General features: G+C 34.7%; 1 protein-coding gene across 1 annotated transcript in view; it reads left to right on the top strand.

Annotated features, from left to right (window-relative positions):
• PLEKHA7 (pleckstrin homology domain containing A7) overlaps window positions 1-18,044 on the top strand; it is a 158,659-nt gene that overhangs the window by 133,298 nt on the left and 7,317 nt on the right. Inside the window, exons 15-25 of the mRNA XM_026078999.1 lie at window positions 1,629-1,697; window positions 1,862-1,942; window positions 3,244-3,393; window positions 5,274-5,375; window positions 9,002-9,110; window positions 10,283-10,509; window positions 10,930-11,118; window positions 11,342-11,459; window positions 12,366-12,445; window positions 12,862-13,062; window positions 16,192-16,344. Coding sequence (XP_025934784.1) covers window positions 1,629-1,697; window positions 1,862-1,942; window positions 3,244-3,393; window positions 5,274-5,375; window positions 9,002-9,110; window positions 10,283-10,509; window positions 10,930-11,118; window positions 11,342-11,459; window positions 12,366-12,445; window positions 12,862-13,062; window positions 16,192-16,344 — 1,479 coding nt within the window. The remainder of the gene's footprint in view (window positions 1-1,628; window positions 1,698-1,861; window positions 1,943-3,243; window positions 3,394-5,273; window positions 5,376-9,001; window positions 9,111-10,282; window positions 10,510-10,929; window positions 11,119-11,341; window positions 11,460-12,365; window positions 12,446-12,861; window positions 13,063-16,191; window positions 16,345-18,044) is intronic.

The following is an 18,044-nucleotide window of genomic DNA, read 5'->3' as shown; positions in this document are numbered from 1 at the left end:
CCATTGCTTTGAAAAAGGTTTTTCCTTTCCATTAGCTTGCAGGTAATTAAATATGCAAAATGTTGACCTGGGCATGCTAATATTTATGCTTATATTATTTCTTACTATTATACATAGGATTTAGTATTTAAGAATAATTCCATTAATAGTTTTAAAATAAAGCTTTTGTTTAAAAAAAGTACTGAATCGTTGAAGTTAAAAATGTTTGAAAATCAAAGCTAATTACTTTGGAGAAGCAGTAAATGCTATTGTATTTGGTGGTAGGAAGTAACAAATGTTATGACTAACTACCTGAAATCACATAATAAATATATGAATGGAGTCTGCAGATGGAGGAGAGGAGACATTAAACATAAATAGAATTTACTCTTCTGTCTTAAACCTAGTTTATTATTTGAAAATGCTGTATGAAGGTGGCTAACTTCATATAAAATACTAAACAAGAAACTGAAGATGTATTAAAGATTCATCTACACTTACAGTAAAAATTAATTATTTTAAGAAAACTATAGTATGATCCTGTAGGATCCTGTTAGGTTAGTATGTAAACCATATAGCTGTAGTGACCTCAAATCTGTAGATTGCCAGTCAGCAAAAAAGCAGACTTACCCATTCTCCTTGCAAAAGGAAAAAAATTCTGCTTCTGTATTATGGAAAACAACATTTAGGTGGACTTTTCTTTATAAACTATTGCATGTATATGAATAAAATTACACAGTATATTGGTACTACTTTTTTTTCCCTTTTTTGTTTGCTTTAATGAATCTTTAAAAGTGTTCTAGTAATATTAAGTCATTTGATTTTAAGGCTTTTAAAACCTGTGTGTTTAATGAGCAGTATTAGATTGGTAGTTCTGTTAATCTCATTTATTCAGAAAAAGGGTCAAATGCAGACAGTGAAAGTAATAAATGTTTCTACATAGATAAATATGCCTTCATTTTAAAATTGCTGTGAAGGCTGGAAGTTTAGTATAGTTTCTGTACTAATCTAAAAACTAGGCTATGTGATAAGATTATCTTCTCGCCAAAAATTGAATGTGGAACCAGTGACTACTGGAATGAGACCTTTGGTATGCTAGAAAAGAGAATTATCTGTCAAAATAGATTAACAACATTTAAATTTCTGTATAGCACACTTGTAGAAGTCTCTCTTTGAATAAAATTCACCATAGACTGTAGAAGAGACTATCCTTTGGAGAATGAAAGTGTTGCTAAAAATGTGCATTTTAGTCATTACAGGTGTTAGTCCTTCAAGCACACATTTAAAGGAACTAATCAGTTCCTTTGACTTTAAGAGAACTTTGAAAGCCAACCTGTTAAAAACTATTAGGTTTTGTGGGATAAGGACCTTTGTAACCATAAACAAATGGGTTTATGCTATTTTGTACAGTTTTAAGCTATTGCAAGAGTTATTACATAGCCTAATATAACTAGTAATCCTTTCTGATAACGTTTTTGAACACTGAAAGCATATTTGAAAAGGCTTGTGTCCAGAATTTTATTTTATCTTTTATTCATCTTTGTGTAGATAGCCTTGAATATTTATCAGTTTTTTTCTTTATTGTTGAAGCATAATTAGGTCTTAGTTTGCTACCAGTTTCTCAGATCTTTAAAACCTATTCCTCGTAGGTGACAGGGCGTGACACGCTAAAAGAACGAAGTACCAAACCTGTCAAGATTGCAGAAAGTGATATTGATGTAAGTATCAAATACCACTCTAAAGCCTCCTGCATTTCTTTGGCTATTTACGTTGCACTGTATGTGTTCATTTATTATGCTCTTGGGAGCAAAGCATTGCTAGTGGAGACTTTTTCTTCTTTTTAAAAATCTAACATTACATATTTATATGACTTCATTTTTAGGTCAAGCTAAGTGTTTTCTGTGAGCAGGACAGAATTCTACAGGACTTGGAAGACAAAATAAGAGCCCTGAAGGAAAATAAAGTAAATAGATTTAAAAGGTTTCTATAAAATAATAACTTTCTTACAACCATAAAATATAGAATTATAAACAAAAAAAGTTTCTGTAGGCTGCTTGCATTGTAATAATTTTCTTTGGACATTTATGTAAACTTATATAAGGAAAAGAAAATGGTTTTTTATGTTAGGATTGCGTACCCGCTTTCAGAAGGCATGGTTTTGCAAATGAACGTCTTGAATCCACATATTTATTTTTTCTGATGTTTATGACTAGTTGAAGTACATACATATTTCTGTATAGTTTGCCTTATGTCATAATATGCGTACTGAGGGAGGCAGAGTCACGTTTCAACTGCAGGTCTTCCCCGCTGGGCAAGCAGTGTTTGTATAAATAGCAGTGTTTTAAGATACATGCTAGGAAGGCCCATGTCGCGCTCTCACTGTAACCTGTATAATTGTACTATTAAAACAAAAGAGGGGGGGAGAGAGGGGGATGCTCAGATCTGTAGTAATTTTAGCGATCTGTGGTGGTCTGTAGTACTGCGAGCTTGGTTCCGAAGGTTATAACTGAAATGTTGGAATATCTTCTGAGATAAGTTTGTAGTTGGAATGGGCCTCCTTGCCCATGCAAGTCAGAGTTCAACTAGTAAACACTAATAAAAGGGTTTGTCTTCCCTTCTGTTTCCTTGCATCTTGATCTGCTGCTTTACTGCCTATGAGCTCTATCTTTCAAAAAGTCTAAATTTTTTCAAGGTGGTTCAGAAGAATATCTGTTCTAAAATGAAAGTAGTGCCTAGTTAGCTCCTGCAGAAAAGCTACTGTGGAAAAATGATTCAGGGTTATTTGGTGCTGATTGAATGAATCAGGCCTACCTAGTGTTTTAGATAATATTTTAATCCCTCATTTGGCTAATTTAACTATTGCAGTGAATGGGAATTTTTCCTTAAACAAACAGTTATACTGTGCTGTGGTAGGGTTATCACAGTTCTGTACTGCTTAAGGGGATTTTTCTGAAACTCTTTGTGAATTATGGTTTTGCACAGACTGTAAATAGAAAAATTCTCCTCTCTCACTGCTTCATGTTTTCCAAAGGTTTGGCTACTTAAACAGATTTAATGGAAAACGTGAGATAATTTTGATTATAATAGTTATTAATGCTCTTCCAGTTTTTCATTTCCATTTTAGTCTCCACAATAGGAGGTCAATCCTAATGTAGTTGCTTAGAGGAAAGACTGCAGAGGTAGAAAATAGCTTTTATATTCCCACAGGTAAATCAGTAAAATTCCCCGTAAATGTCGTAAGCTTACTACTGCCTTCTCTGTTAGGATCAGCTGGAGTCTGTTTTGGAGGTTTTACACAGGCAGATGGAACAGTACAAAGACCAACCACAACATGCAGAAAAGATTTCTTACCAGCAGAGACTTTTGCAAGAGGATCTCATACATATTCGGGCTGAAATATCCAAAGTTTCAACTGTATGTATTTTGGTTCTTTCAAGAAAACCGTAATTTCAATGCCAGCTAGAGTAAAACTGGTTTTTTTCTTTTTTGAATAGAGAAATGTTTGAGCTGATTTGGTTAACATACGAGATATTAAAAAAAAATCTAAACAAGCAACACTCTCCTGCTTTCCTCTTCAACACCCTCACCGCCCCCCTCCCCCCACACCCAAACCCCAGACTTTTCTGTAGCTTTGTCATTTAAGTATGGCCTTAGATTATGAATCTTTCAGCTAATCCCTTTGGCAGTGCAAATATAAACAAGATTCCATGGTATTTTCCAGGGGGAAAGGGTTTGGAGAATTGTGTTGATATTTCAGTCAAAATTAGTATTATTATTTAATACAATTCAAATGTAGTTTAATGTTTCATTTTTTGTTAATAAAAATATTTGTATAAATCGGCCACAGAAGAGGATATTTTAAGTCTGGGTGTTGCGTACTCGCTATATTATTCCTATCTCTTAATGAGTATGGGACCAGCTCTTTATGAGACTATTTCTAGAATTGCGTGAACACTTTTTCTATAGCAAAATCTGATCATTAAAATGCCAATATTATTTAAATGTGTATGCACAGTGTTTTGTGCCTGCAGAAAATGAATGATGTTCACAGGCAATATTTAAATATTTAATTGGGGGCATAAATAGCATGTAACTAAGAATGGCTGTACTGGTCCAGTCCAAGGCTCCTTCTAGTCTATGGTTCTGTCTTCGACAGTGGATATAAGCAGTTGCTTAGGGAAGAGTAAGGATAGGAAACTTGTATGGGATATTTTCTGTGATAACAATCCCAGCTCCCAACTCCTGACTGCTTGGAGAACTCCTGCAACTGCTGTATTTTTGTCTATTTAGTAATCCTAAATAGATCTCGTTTCCAAATACTTGTCCGGTCTCCTATTAAACTCTGTAAACCTTTAGCATCCAAAACACCCTTTGACAAGGCATTGATTGCACAGATCTGTTCTCCGTTGTGTGAACAGCCACTTTCTCTTGTTTGTTTTTAGCCTCGTTCATACCTGCTTCCGGCAATAGACCCTTGTTCTTGTGTGAGAAAGGACGGGGAACAGTCAGTCCTTAGCCACCTTCTCCATGCCACCTGTGGTTTCGCTGACCTCCATTATTTCTTCCCCTCATCTCCCAAGTTTGGTCTTTTCCACGCTCTAGAGGAAAAGCATACTCCGTTATTGCTTACATTGAAACTGCTCCAGACTTTTGATTGGTCTCAGTTCTGGGTCAGAAAGCAGACTGCGTTGCTGTAGATGTTGGAAGTAATCTAAGTAATGGAAGGGTGATGGGCTAGCCCTGTTTTCCAGGTGTCTGCTTTTTTATTCACTTTTAATGAGGTTGCATCTCAGTCTGTAGAACTTTTGAAGAATATCCTACTGTATTTCCTAATATGTATTCTGGTTTAGGTGACTCTTTTGGTTCTAATTGTAATCTTATTTTAAATAGAGAAGTAAGGTAAATGAAAATGGAACTGAAATAGACTTGCTTCCTTCACAGCATATTACGATCTTAGCTCAGATTGCGCTGAACTCCAGTTTTATTCTTAAGAAATGATTCTGTGTGTGCAAGCTGGCCAGAAGCCCTTAACTAGGGATTCTGGACTCAATCTGGCAAGCGAGGTAAAGTGTTTTGATGTTTATGATCAAGTCTGAACAGAAATATGGTCATGTAGCTAGACTTCAAAACAGATTTCTCTTCTTTCTTTCTATAATGGAACAACATCATCTTAAAAATACTGTTACGTGCTCTGTTAGAAAAGTGATAGAGTGATTTCCAGGTTTGTTGTAATATTGTGTTATATTATTATTGAGTATTGTTATATTGTTTTTGAGTATTCCCTTTGTTAATAGGAAATGGAAAATGCCTGGAATGAATATCTGAAATTAGAAAAGGATGTGAACCAGCTGAAGCAAGCCTTACAGGAGCAGATGAGCAGTTCACTTGTATCTCAGGTGAGTCTGTTTCCGGACTCTGGATTACTTTGTGAAGATTTTGTCTGAACTTGAAAGCTGTGATCTCAGAAGAGAAATCCGCTGCAATTTCTGCACGGTATTCAGCTGTCACATAGCTTAGTTTGCAAAGTTCAGAAATTGTTACAGCATAGCTGTGCAGTAAGTAGCTATCTTCCAGCAAGTGTAATGGTTTCTCATAAGTTGTCTAGGTAAATTTGTCATTATTTTGTTATGTTTTTATTACATGCTGACATCTTGGCATTGATAACATATTTAATTTATAAGACTATGCAGGACTTCTTAGTCCTCCATTTATTTGATCTGACATTGTTGACTTCCTTATCCATTTTTAAGAACATCAGTCACTAACTTGTTACTGCCATTACTTGTTCTTTGTCATGTTCTTCTATTTATGGAGGATATATCTCTGCAGATTGTTTTGTGAAGTGGAATAGGTGTTTAACAGCCATCAGTAATTGAAAGGCATCTGGGTTTTGAATCAATTATTCAGTTCTGAATCTTACAAAGAAGCTTTGTTTGAAGCTAAGCTATTCTGTTTGCTGAACTGAATGTGGCATACCAGATTATTTCTACATACCTTTTTTACAGCTGATGATTTTATCTTAGAGCAAGGAATACAGTCCATATTATTTTACCTGTGTCTAAGCAGAACAGTCTTATTTAAGAGAAACACAAGGAACAAATCTGATGTATATAATTTGTTTAAATCGCAGCCTACTTTTCCAAATATCTCAGACCAAAAAAGCCTACTAGTTAAATTTTTTAATGTAGGTGTTTGTTCCAAACTTCTGATCAGATATGAATTTGTCTTCACTATTAATGGATAAACTTCCTGAATCAAAGTAAGAGTTACAAAACCTTTTTTAGATTACAATGATCTTCAAATTCCATTTTTGGTTAATCACTTTTAGCTTTTTTTTTTTAATAGTTTCTAGAGCCAGAATATTGTTTAATTGAGCTCAACTGTAGAATACACCCCTCAAAAAAAGACCCCAGAGTTATTTTAGAATAAAATTGTCCATGTATGAAGTTAACTTGATTAAAAAGGGGAAATTAGAGGTTTACACAGAATATACTTTAATAGAATTTTCAGTTGTGCCTTGAGCGTACTTAAAGTACTGGATGTACAGCATGTGGTTTAACAATACATTACACTGCTTTGTCTAGAAAGGAAGAAACAGTTTCCATAGAAAAAGGGTTAGATCAGGTTCATTATCTTCTCTGGTCGTGTGCACACATACATGTGTATGTACATGTGCATACATACACAAAACATACATTATATGTACACACATACATTATATATATGCATTCGTATATATATATGATGAAGATTTAAAAAAATGTTTCTGAATATCCATTTTGGACATATTAGAGGGAGCTGATTTCTTGAAAAAGCACTGAATAGTCTTAAAATTATACTCCCTCAAAGATGTCTTATTTTAAGTACCCATAATCATTAGTGTCCTTCAATCTCTTCCTAAAGGTATGTAGACTGTTTATCTAGTGTTTTGCAACAGCATTAAATTAATATACACTATATTTAAAAAATGCAGTCTTCATGGAACTTTATTAAATATTCAGTAAATTTGCAGGCTCAGGATGCTGTAGGAAACAGTGAATACTGTTTTTATCTAGCATTAATTAAGAAGTTAAAAACTCAAGGTTTCAGGCAGCTCGGTCCAAGTGAATCTTGCTTGAAAGAGTGTAGATTCATTGCCTTTTGCTTAAGGGTTGGCGGGGACTGGGCATGCTGAAATTGAGATGTGGTATTTTGGTGGTGGTGGCTTCTCAGTTGGTAAGTGTTTCTCCTCTGGTTTTATAAATCAATCTAAATTATGTTTCTGTGTGAAGGAAGTTAGAGAAATTGATTTCTCTCTCCAAGCTAACTGCTCATGCTTTCTTATAAAGCATATTTATACCCTTTAGTAAACAGCAATATTGGCTTTCATAATTTAAAAATAAATTCAGCTGCTTTTCTTTAAGATCTAATTCATTTTTGTTTCAAAATACTCCCTTCACATCAAGGTTTAGGTAATGGGAAGAAATAATATTAAAAAATCTCCTGTTTTTTGTATGCTACTAATAGATGTTTTCTGAGTGGGTTCAGAAGGACGGTTTTCTGTACATGTGGCGCCTTTTTTTTTTTTTAAAAAAACAATTCTGGGACTTGATTATTATAAATCCATCGTTGGGTACCTTGTAGTATGATTAATCTCAGAAAACTGAAATGAAATGTGCAAATTTATAGTTTGTATTCTGACAGTCTTTCAAGATATGTTCCATCTATCTATTGAGTGAGTTTACTGCAGGCAAACAACATTGTCCATCATTTAAATGTTTGTATTCTTGGCACCCTGTTTTCTGATCTATAGCCTGGTTGTGCATATTTTCTGGTCTAAGACAGAAAGTGGAAATTATTTATATGACTTTCCTAGCTCTATGAGATGTAAGAGCTTTTACTAAAGTTTTTCTCTTTCAGGCTTATAGGATTAATTAGTGGTTATTTTGCAGCTTATGGCAAGTGATGGATTTCTAGGGTTCTTGAGGAGTTTGTAAGCAATTCTTAGCTGAAGTGTTTCACTGCCTTCTGCTTTCTTTTGTAAAAGCATGAGGAAAAAAAAAACTTGATCAGTTTATTTTTAATGCCAACTTTTGAAGAAAGAATTATCATGTGTTGATTCCTAAAAACTAATGTATTGCCACAAAGTAATAAGAATAATCCCAAACTGGAGAAAATAATAATAATAATAATAATAAAAAAAAAAACAGACGAGAGCTGTTGTTTATGATGATGGCAATAAATTTCTGATTGAAGTGGCGGTTTCAATAGCCAAGGCCTCTAGATGCACGATGCAGTCAAAGGCAGAGTCCAGACTGTAGATAAAGCTTCCTTTTCTTTCCTCCCAGAAGGAATCAGTAGAGCAAATAGGATATAAGATGAGACCAAATTCTGGAATAGCAGCAATATATTGTTTCAACCTATGATGCATTGTAGCCTGGAATCCAGTAGGCCTGACAGCTAAAGTATGAGCAGAAAATAAAACTGTCATTCGTTCTGTGAGTTAGTTTTGATCTTACATTCCATGCATTGAAAGCCATTAGGCTATTCACAGCAGTATTCAGGGAGACTGTACTAATAAATAAATAAAAATACACACACACACACACACATATATATATATTTTTAATATTAGACATTTTCCCCAAATTTTAAGAAGATTGGTAAGGCTGCCTTAACCCTCTTAAGCGTATTAGTGTAAGATTCAAGAACAAAATTCAAACTAACAAGGGTGTCTTATCTCATTTTATAGGGAATATTAAACTAGGCTTTTGTTGTAGCTGGAGTAATACTGCAGGGAACAATGTAGAGGTTTCTACTATTTCTCCTAGTCTTTTGTAGGAAGTTTGGACCTATGTGCAGGACATGTTGATCTGTGCATTTTTTTTTTAAATGGAGATAATGATTTAACCCATTTCTAGACTCCTAAGTTTTCATGTAAGTTCTGAAATGTTTGGTTTTGATATCAAAAGAAGGGTAAGCCCATAAAAAATTAAAATGGGGTATCATTTATTTATTTTTCTTTCTTTTACCCCAACATCAGGAGAAAACACAAATACAAAAGGACTTATGGAGAATTGAAGATGTTACAGCTGGCTTGAGTGCAAATAAAACTAATTACAAAACCATAGTAGAATCAATCAAGAATCCAGGTAAGAAAAACATAATTAAGACACAAAAATATACAAATATAGCTGAATCTTTGGGTCTGTGTAAATAGTCCAGAAGTCCTAATATTATGTTCTGCTGCAGAAAATCCAGTTAATTCTGCTGTTGGTTGTATCAGAAATCTCTGTAGCTGGAGCATATTCCCTTGGAGTTTCTTTGGTTGGTTTTCAGGTGGTGAAATGATTTTGTTGTTGTTTGTTTTCACGTAATGTTGGAACTAAAATGTAACAAGCCAAAAAAAGAGAATAATAATAGGGTAAGTTTTGCAAGTTTCCAAAAAAAAAAAAAAAAAAAAAAAAAAAAAAAAAAAAAAAGGGAAAATTTTTAAATTTTAAAAAAAAAAAAAAAAAAAAAAAAAAAAGATCTCTTGCAGCTCTGTCCCTACCAGCGTAGTTTCTGTTGTATTCTCTCCAAGAGCTCCTCTCTGTGCTTTTCCTCCTTTTCTTGGATGCTGCCAACTGCCCTTGCTCTTCTTGCCTTTCCCCTCCTGCTTCAGGCAGGCGTTCGGTGGGCAGAGCAGCAGCCGCAGCGGTGGAAAGGAGGAAGTGGGAGTGTGTGTGCTCTGCATTTCAGTTGCTTTGTTATGCTTCAAGAAAAGACCTAGTACATTGGGATACCAAGAGACTCTTAACGCCTTCTGTAAATTCACTTTTTATTCTATTTTTAAAATATCTTTACCGTTCATGTACGAAGAGAGAAAATCTTTCTGAGATGGTGAGGTTTTCTTTTATTTCAGGTATAGCGATGGATGCTTAGGCATGCCTTGATGTACAAGCTCCTTAAAGAATCTGTCGCATGGGGCTAGATACAGCCTGTGAATTGATTTCGAATGACTCTCAGACTTGTCTTTCCTTCCCTCCCCTGTCTCCACCAAGGAATTTTATTGCATGATATTAAACTATGTGTTTTTATTTGTGGCCTTGAAAGGCTTGTTTGATCCTCATCCTGAAAAAGTTGCGCACCCCTGCCATAACGTAATAGTCAGATTTTTGTGCCCCAAGAGTAATGATTTGTATCAAAATAATGTGCAGAGTTTTAGGGTTGTTTTTCTTTTGAAGTCTACAGTTGTTAATTTGTATTCTTACGAACATTACTGATAGATGTCATTATATATGTTTGTTCTTAAATCTAATATATTTACATATTTCTCCCATAGAGAGAAAAATAGTGCCTTCGTTTTCTCAGTCTACAGTGCCTTCCTTACCAACTTCTCTGAAAACTGTGGAGAACAAACTTTCCGTTCCGCAAAGTCCTCCATCAAGTCCCCTTAAATCCTCTTTGGAAGTTAGGCTATATCCACAGCCTTATTTCCAGGCTAGAACACAGCAGCTGAAAAAAATCGAGCCCCCTCTTCAGTCGCCAGTTAAGCTAACGCCAAAGGTTGTAAGTACTACTATTTTAAGTTTCATTCACCAGGGTTTGCATTTACTTCTGGCAGAAACATTGAAAGCTTTCATGGTTACTGAGTGCACAGTATGGATCTACACCAGAGAGGTATTTACGGTGTTTGTAATGAAACTGAGCAATAGCACTTACAGGAGTATGTGTGCAAGTGACTTGGAGGTTTACACTCAGTAACCATACACTGGTTTAGAACCTGTCAAGGCAGAGCTTCCTCAGTAATGAGTTTTTTGTTTGTTTGCTTTTGTTTATTTTTAAAGCCCCGAGCTCCTGGTGTGGAGACGGGAGAGTGGGCTGTGATTCGGTCAATGGCACTCATAAATAACTCTTAAAATATAATGGATTTTCAGACAGCTTCTGCCACAAACTGTTTGCTAAATACCTGTGATTTCCTGTAACTAGGAAGATGAAGCACCGCCCAGACCTCCTCTCCCTCAGTTATACAGTCCTGATGATCAGCCACCAGCTGTTCCACCTCTTCCGAGAGAAGCCACTGTCATCAGACATACATCAGTGCGGGGCCTGAAACGTCAGTCAGATGAAAGAAAGAGAGACAGAGAACTAGGACAGTATGTAAATGGAGATTATAGGGTGAGCACTCATTACCTGTGCTTTAAAAATATAGGAAACTATAATGAGAGATACTTTCTGTGAAATGTATAGACCTCTAGGTTTTATAATAACCAGAAAAACTTGCAGTCTGGCAGAGAGAGATCTAGTAGTCTAGAAACAAAACTATTAGGATTTGTCTTAAGATTGTTAAGACTTGCTGTCTGTGTCTTTCATTTGAGCAAATCAGTATTTATCCATGTAGGTAGAACTGCGTTCATACGTGAGTGAACCAGAACTAGCAACAATAGGTGGTGACCTCAGCCAACCTCCCAGTGGTTTAATAACCTCTGACAGTGGATACCAGACATTACCTACCCGTGGTAAGTCCAGAATTAATATAGTTGATATTTTTTAAAGTATGTTGTGTAGTGCTGTGTGGGAGCTTTTCTCTCCAGGGATTTTTTTTAGAGATAATCTTTATCTTCAGATCACTATTTTAAGATTAACTATACAATGCTGCGAAGTTCTAGAAATTTTGTCCGTTTTAATGATGATGTTAAAGATAACCAGCCTTTTGCAAAGCTGCTTAATATATAATTAAAAAAAACCCAAACACATAGCAAAGCATGAAAATTAGCTGTTAGAATGTCTCCTATATTCAGAGTTATTTCTCTCGTAATCTCTGCATGATGTTTTACAAACTCAAGGATTTTCTTAAACACTTCTATTTCTTGTCGAAGGCATTGAAATGAAGTGCTAAAGAGTAAGAACGGTATTAAATCACACATTGTGTGCTACTACAGAACACCCACAAATACTACATGCTACTTGTCACTGCATCTCTATTGTACCAGTCTTGTAACTGCTTCACAAATGACAATAGAGAGGATATAGGTGAAGAGCAATTCGTTTTTATCCTTTCTCTTCCTATTTCTCTCTCCTCTAGGCACGTTATTAATAGTTGTTTTTGTTCGTAGATATGATTATTTGTAAACCTTATCTACTGTTGTACAGCTGAGTCCATCCCATACCTCATTTATACAAGCTTCTAAACTATTGAAGGTGTTTTTGAATTCTAATCAATAGGGAGTGACCTGAAATATATTACTTGTGGCTGAAATCGAATTACATGCCTCTCATGACCTTCTGAACTGAAAAATGTGGAATGTGAACTAAAGTAGTAACCACTATATGATAGAAAAAGTAAGATCATTTTAAAAACATTTGACTATTACCTTCTTTTTGACTGCCTTTGGTTTTAAAGGATTTTCCTTTTTCTTGTAAAGGTTTGTCTGGGTCAACTTCCAGATTGCACCAATCATCTACTGTTTCATCATATGCAACGCTTCGAAGGGATAGGTCCAAGGTAAGTTCTGAATAAACTTTTGAAGGCAAATGTCTGGATTGTTCAAAATACTGTTAAGTGCAGATATGTATTGCATAGCAGGAAATGGGATTCTAATAGCACAGGGTAGGATATATTCTAACACCTGTGATCTGGTAAAATCTCCTATTCTCTCACTTTATTAAATGAATCACGAAGCAGGCAGGCAGCAACTGACTACACTTTAAATAGATTTACAAAACAATGTTCAGAACCTAAGATCAGCTCTACTACCCTAACTGAAATTATAGAGTTGAAATGTGCAAATTAATAAAAAATAGAGCAAAATCATCTAATTTAGTGATAAAGTAAGGGAAAGAGGTTTTTGTTTGTCTGTTTGTTTCCTTCTTATAAAGTATTAATTGCAACGTGTTTTGTATGCCTTGTGACTTCTACAGGAGAGACCAAAGAGTGCCTTGGAACGTTTATACTCTGGAGACCACCAAAGAGGCAAGATGAGTGCGGAGGAACAACTAGAAAGAATGAAGCGCCATCAGAAAGCATTAGTTCGTGAACGCAAGAGAACTCTTAGCCAAGGAGAAAGGCAGTCTGTTTCATCTCGGTCTTTCATCAGGCCCATTTCTGCAGACCTAGGCTCAGTATGTTAGATATGCCTTAAAAGGACTAAACTAAAAATTTGATGTTTGGATTTTTTTCCTAGCAAGCACTTTCACTTGAGTATGTGTGATGCTTCTAATCTAATGAAATTAGTGTTATACAGTGTAAAATGAGGTCAGAGAGTATGAATAACAGATATATATATATATTTTTTAACTGGTAGTTACAGTGTATGTAGCAGATTCAGCAGGTGAGTTGGTCAGAGGTTAGAGCGCTGAGTGGAGACTAGAATATATTGGAGTGATTTAAGAGATGTTTTTTACTGGAATTGTATTTAAAATGTGTAAGAAGTTTGTACAGTTTTCAAACTGCTTCATAATGGAATGGGCCTTTTAGAATGTTCTTATTCACCATGGATTTTTTTCTTTTAAATTCTTGAATTAGGTTGTGAGATAGTTGTAATATCAGATGAAGGTGGAGGGTTTTTTTGTTTTGGTTGGTTGGTTTGGGGTTTGTTTGTTTTTAGATTTGGTAAGTGGATGATCAGTTTTAAAATCTAATAGTTTTTATTAGAAATTTATGTAAGGGCTAATGTGTTTTAATTGTTATCAATTCTACTTTAAAGCTCAAAATGTAGAATATTCTAATAAGGCTCAACTTTAAGTTGATGAAGAAAAGGATTTTTGTTGCATTCTGAGATGAGATGTTGTACAGATTATAAATTTATAATGATACATTTTGGATACTAACCAAAGCAATTCTAATTGGTGAAGTTACCCAATTGCTCCCTTGGTGCTAAACCAAGATTGTACTGTAATTGCACTTATGCTGTGGTCTTTTAATTTATTTTTTATTTGGTCCACTAGAGCTTTAGAATGATCACCTTATTTTACCTAATTCATTGCACAAGATCTCTTGCTTTTAGATTTGTCACTCATCATACCTAATGCCTCTTTTTTGTTGTTTTTTTGGTTTTGTTTTAATTTGCGGAATTTGTAGTTATTTTAAATTTTCTAACTGGACTACTCAATTTTTACCAGGCTTAATTGCATTTAGTACATGTGTGTCAATTGCTAGCATTTAAACTCCCCCATATAATATTCAGTCTTTCATTCCTATTTCTTAGAAACCTTCAGTAACACTAATTTACAGCCGGTTATTTGTATTCACTTTCCCAGTGAATATGAGTGCACTACTTGGAGACATTAATCTGTTTTGCCTTCTGTTTTGTGATCACAAATTTATTAAAGATAGTGCATAGTATTTTGGGAATTGGAGAACTTTTAGTATCACTGTTACTTTCATATTTTAATTAGAAGACCTAAACCTGAGCTTCTAATGTTTCATGACTCTAACATAACATATACAAGTCTAATTTAAATGTTTTTGTAACACTCCATATTAACATCTGTGGCGAACTTTTTATCTATAAATTTGAGTGCCATCTTGGTCTTTTTCTTGCTGTAAAGACTTAAATTAATCTTTTAGCCCTGGAAATATTTCATAATAATTATCTCTTGTACCTATAGGGCTTCAACACCCAAAAAGCATGTTTCATAGCGCAATTACTTACAGCATTACAATTATTTAGCAGCCAAAATGGTGAACAGTTAAATGTATAATTGAAGTGCTGCTCAGTATGTAACATTTGCTTTAAACATACATTGTATGTGTAACTCTAATTTTTAATCGGTCAGCTCTCTAGTATAGTATGACATTTAAAATATTGATCACAGTACATGAATTCATTTGTTATATAAAATGCCTTTTTAATGTAAAAGTTGCAACATCAAAGCCAATAAAAATATTGCTTCGTAATAATGGTTTGATGTTTTTCTTAATATGTATATATATATATATAATAATTTGAAAATAATACTGTGTATTTAAAATATACTATGTCAATCAGGCCTGGTTCAAATATGAGTAGAAAAATGAGTTTGGAGAACTAACTAGTATTAGAAAATATTTTTTTCTCTTTTGAATTCTAAAAAGAAACATCTCAGTTTTTGAGATGTAGTTGCCTTTTTAGGTGTTTGTTATTTTTAATATAAATAGAAGATGTGCATCTTCTGAGTGAATATCGAGAGCTTGTGCATGAATAGGTTTCAAGTAAGTAGCGTAGTGGATTCTAAGGACTTCATATGGAGTTCAGACCAGTCGAAATGAGATAAAGATTTGTAATATAAACATCAGAAATGTCTTTAAGAGGCATGTTCTCCTACTGATACTGTCAAATACTTGAGGAGATAAATGTTTTTAGTTCTTTCGTCCCTTTTCTTTCCCACTGCTTTTAATATCAAGTTTCAGCTTTGTATGGTAAAGTTGATGAAATCTGCTGTGCAGAGTGATACTGCAATTGAACTTAGTTTTTTAACATTTATGAACAAAAATATGTTGGTAGTGTTCTTAAGCATGCCTTTTTATACATCTGTATTATGTGCATAGCTGTGAAGGAGCTGTTTAGGCATTACGATTAGGGAACTCTAAAATTATGCTGTTTAATTTAAATATGCTCTGATTTTATTATTGCTAAGTATTTACCTTGTGAAGACAGAATATGAAAGCTTTGAGAGATTTTTAATTTGCTTTTAGTGAAGTCTTAGTAAGATATTGTAAGTTACTGATATTTTCAAATTCAAAAGAAGTTAACAGTAATATCTAAAATATTATCAGCAGTAATTGCTAAGTATTTTTCTAAAAAGCTATATAAAGTTTACAAGTTGCAATTCTTGCCCTGCAGTATGAGTGGCCGTTCTGTGCAGTGATTCAAAGTTACCCCGCGTTGTTTGGTTAGGACGCCTAGGACTGTTGGTCCCTCCACTCACTGCTGTGGACATCTGTGCTTCCACTGATGTTTGTGTGTAGGCAGTTCCTTGTTAATGGGCATATGTGAAATCGTGACAAATATATTTGTTAGAATTTAATACTACTGAACAGTTGCCTGTAGAATTAAACAATGCTTAGAAATCCATGCAGTGTAACAGAGATGAAATCCAAAACCAAATGTTCCAAGAAACAGTTGCGTTTTGCTTTTCTTGTCAGTTAAGAGTTTCACTTTGTAGATTCTTTCAGCAGCATAACATTTGCAACAGTAGTTGTAAACATTGCTAGATAGTGGATATGTCAGTATGGTTGAATGCTGTTAATTCTTTTGTATCTATTGCCAGTGGAAACGAGAGCAAGAATTTGATTTGCAGTTACTTGAGAGGGTAATTCGTGGAGAAGACAAGGATGAAAACAACTGGTTAAAAGTTCAGCCAGTGGCAGTAACAGAAACAGACCTGGAGCCTCAAGATTATGATTTAGATATCAGCAGAGAGGTAACACTCATACTTTATTGCTTCCTATTCTGTGCCCCAAAATATTAACCTTTTGAAGTTTTAGCTAATGAATCTTGATGTTTTGTTTCAAAAGTTAGCTAGAAGTTCTAACTGGAAGGAAGGAGGCTTTTAGGCATTGAAAAGCACGTTTATAGCCTTGCACTAAGAGTTTGTGTACAGTTTGTGCAAGTATTGTGTCTCAGAGGAAAGAAAAAACCAAAAGGTTGGCTCTTCTACATGACAGACTTCATAGGGAAAAAGTGATTAAATTAGGCAATATTACATAAATGAGAAAAAAGATGAGAAGACAACATAAAAAGTACTTAAAATAAGAAACAACAAGGAAGTAGCAGTTTCACAGAGCTACCTTACTCTTCATTTTGATCTCTGAAAATATAATGGAGAAGAGTGAAAACTGCATTATGCTGGTCAGGAGAGAAGACACCATTCTGTTGACTTTTCAGATGACTTTGTATTCTGGGCACTAGATTTTATTTGCAGCTTTAGCTCAAAAAGCATTTGTTTGAAATGCTATTGAGCCATCTGGTGGAAAGGAAAGAATATAGCAAGCAGAAAGATTTAAGGGGATAATTTGCCATGTCATTTTACACATTGCATATGGAAATTCAGTAAAATTATTAAAGATGTCTAGACTTGTTAAACCTACTCTGAAATTTGTTGTCAGTGTATCATTTTATAGAGAGAGATTTTTAAAAAGATTACCTCAATGCACCTGTGAGCCATTATCTTTTGATCTCTACATATGAATGTACCTTTCTGTTAATCTTTATATATGTTTTACAGAGAATTCAATGTTCCAGTAAACTTCAAAAATGGAAAAAATATTCATTGTCTTTACTTGTTTCACTTTGCTATTAAAACCTTGTCCAGAAGGCTTTCAAGGCTACATCAATTACTTATCACATTCAAACTATTGCCTTCAATCTAGGCTAGAAAATATTTATCTTTATAGTCATTTCTGTCATACCTCAGAGTAACTGAAGCAGGTCTGAGGATCTGGATTTTAACATTCTTTTTCAGGTTACCTAGGTTATCTTTTTCCATTCATGTATCCATCCTCTTCACCTGGCCACCTCTGTAGCTCATAAGGAAACATACGCATTTTTGTCTTTATGACTAGTGAGTCTGTTGCTCACATGGTAACTGAGTTTGTTGTTCTGAAAGGGACTGGATGAGTCTAGGTTAGCTATAGTCTAAATATACACAGCTACTGAGCTCCAGGGGGGAGTTGGTTCCAAAGGTTAGGAAGTGCAGTGGAAGAGGAAGATTTTTCAGGAAGTGTTGGCCTAGGGTCTATCAGGAAGGAAGTATAAAAAAAAATTTGAGGTTGCGATTTTAGTGTTGTTTGAGTTATGAGTAACGTAATTACTGCATTGTGTGCTTTGGGCCTTGCGATTACTTGTGAATTACTGAGCCTAGTCAGTAAGGACTAGGTCAGGTCACTTTACATGCACTGTTGAATTAGTGTGGATTCAGTTAAGTGGCATAAAGGTGAAAAAGTTAGGATTCTTTTTATCTAAAGCTTTGGACTTTGGAAACTCATTGCTTCATGCACTTTCTGGAAGAAAGCAAATGTCACTCCAGTCTTCAAAAAGGAGGACCTAGGGAACTACAGGCCAGTCAGCCTCAGCTCAATCCCTGGAAAGGTGATGGAGCAGCTAATCCTGGACACCATTTCC

The sequence above is a fragment of the Apteryx rowi genome, unplaced genomic scaffold, assembly GCF_003343035.1.
Source record: "Apteryx rowi isolate R43461 unplaced genomic scaffold, aptRow1 scaffold_49, whole genome shotgun sequence".
Taxonomy (NCBI): domain Eukaryota; kingdom Metazoa; phylum Chordata; class Aves; order Apterygiformes; family Apterygidae; genus Apteryx; species Apteryx rowi.
The sequence above is the reverse complement of the archived record's forward strand: the minus strand, read 5'-3'. Positions and strand labels throughout refer to the sequence as shown.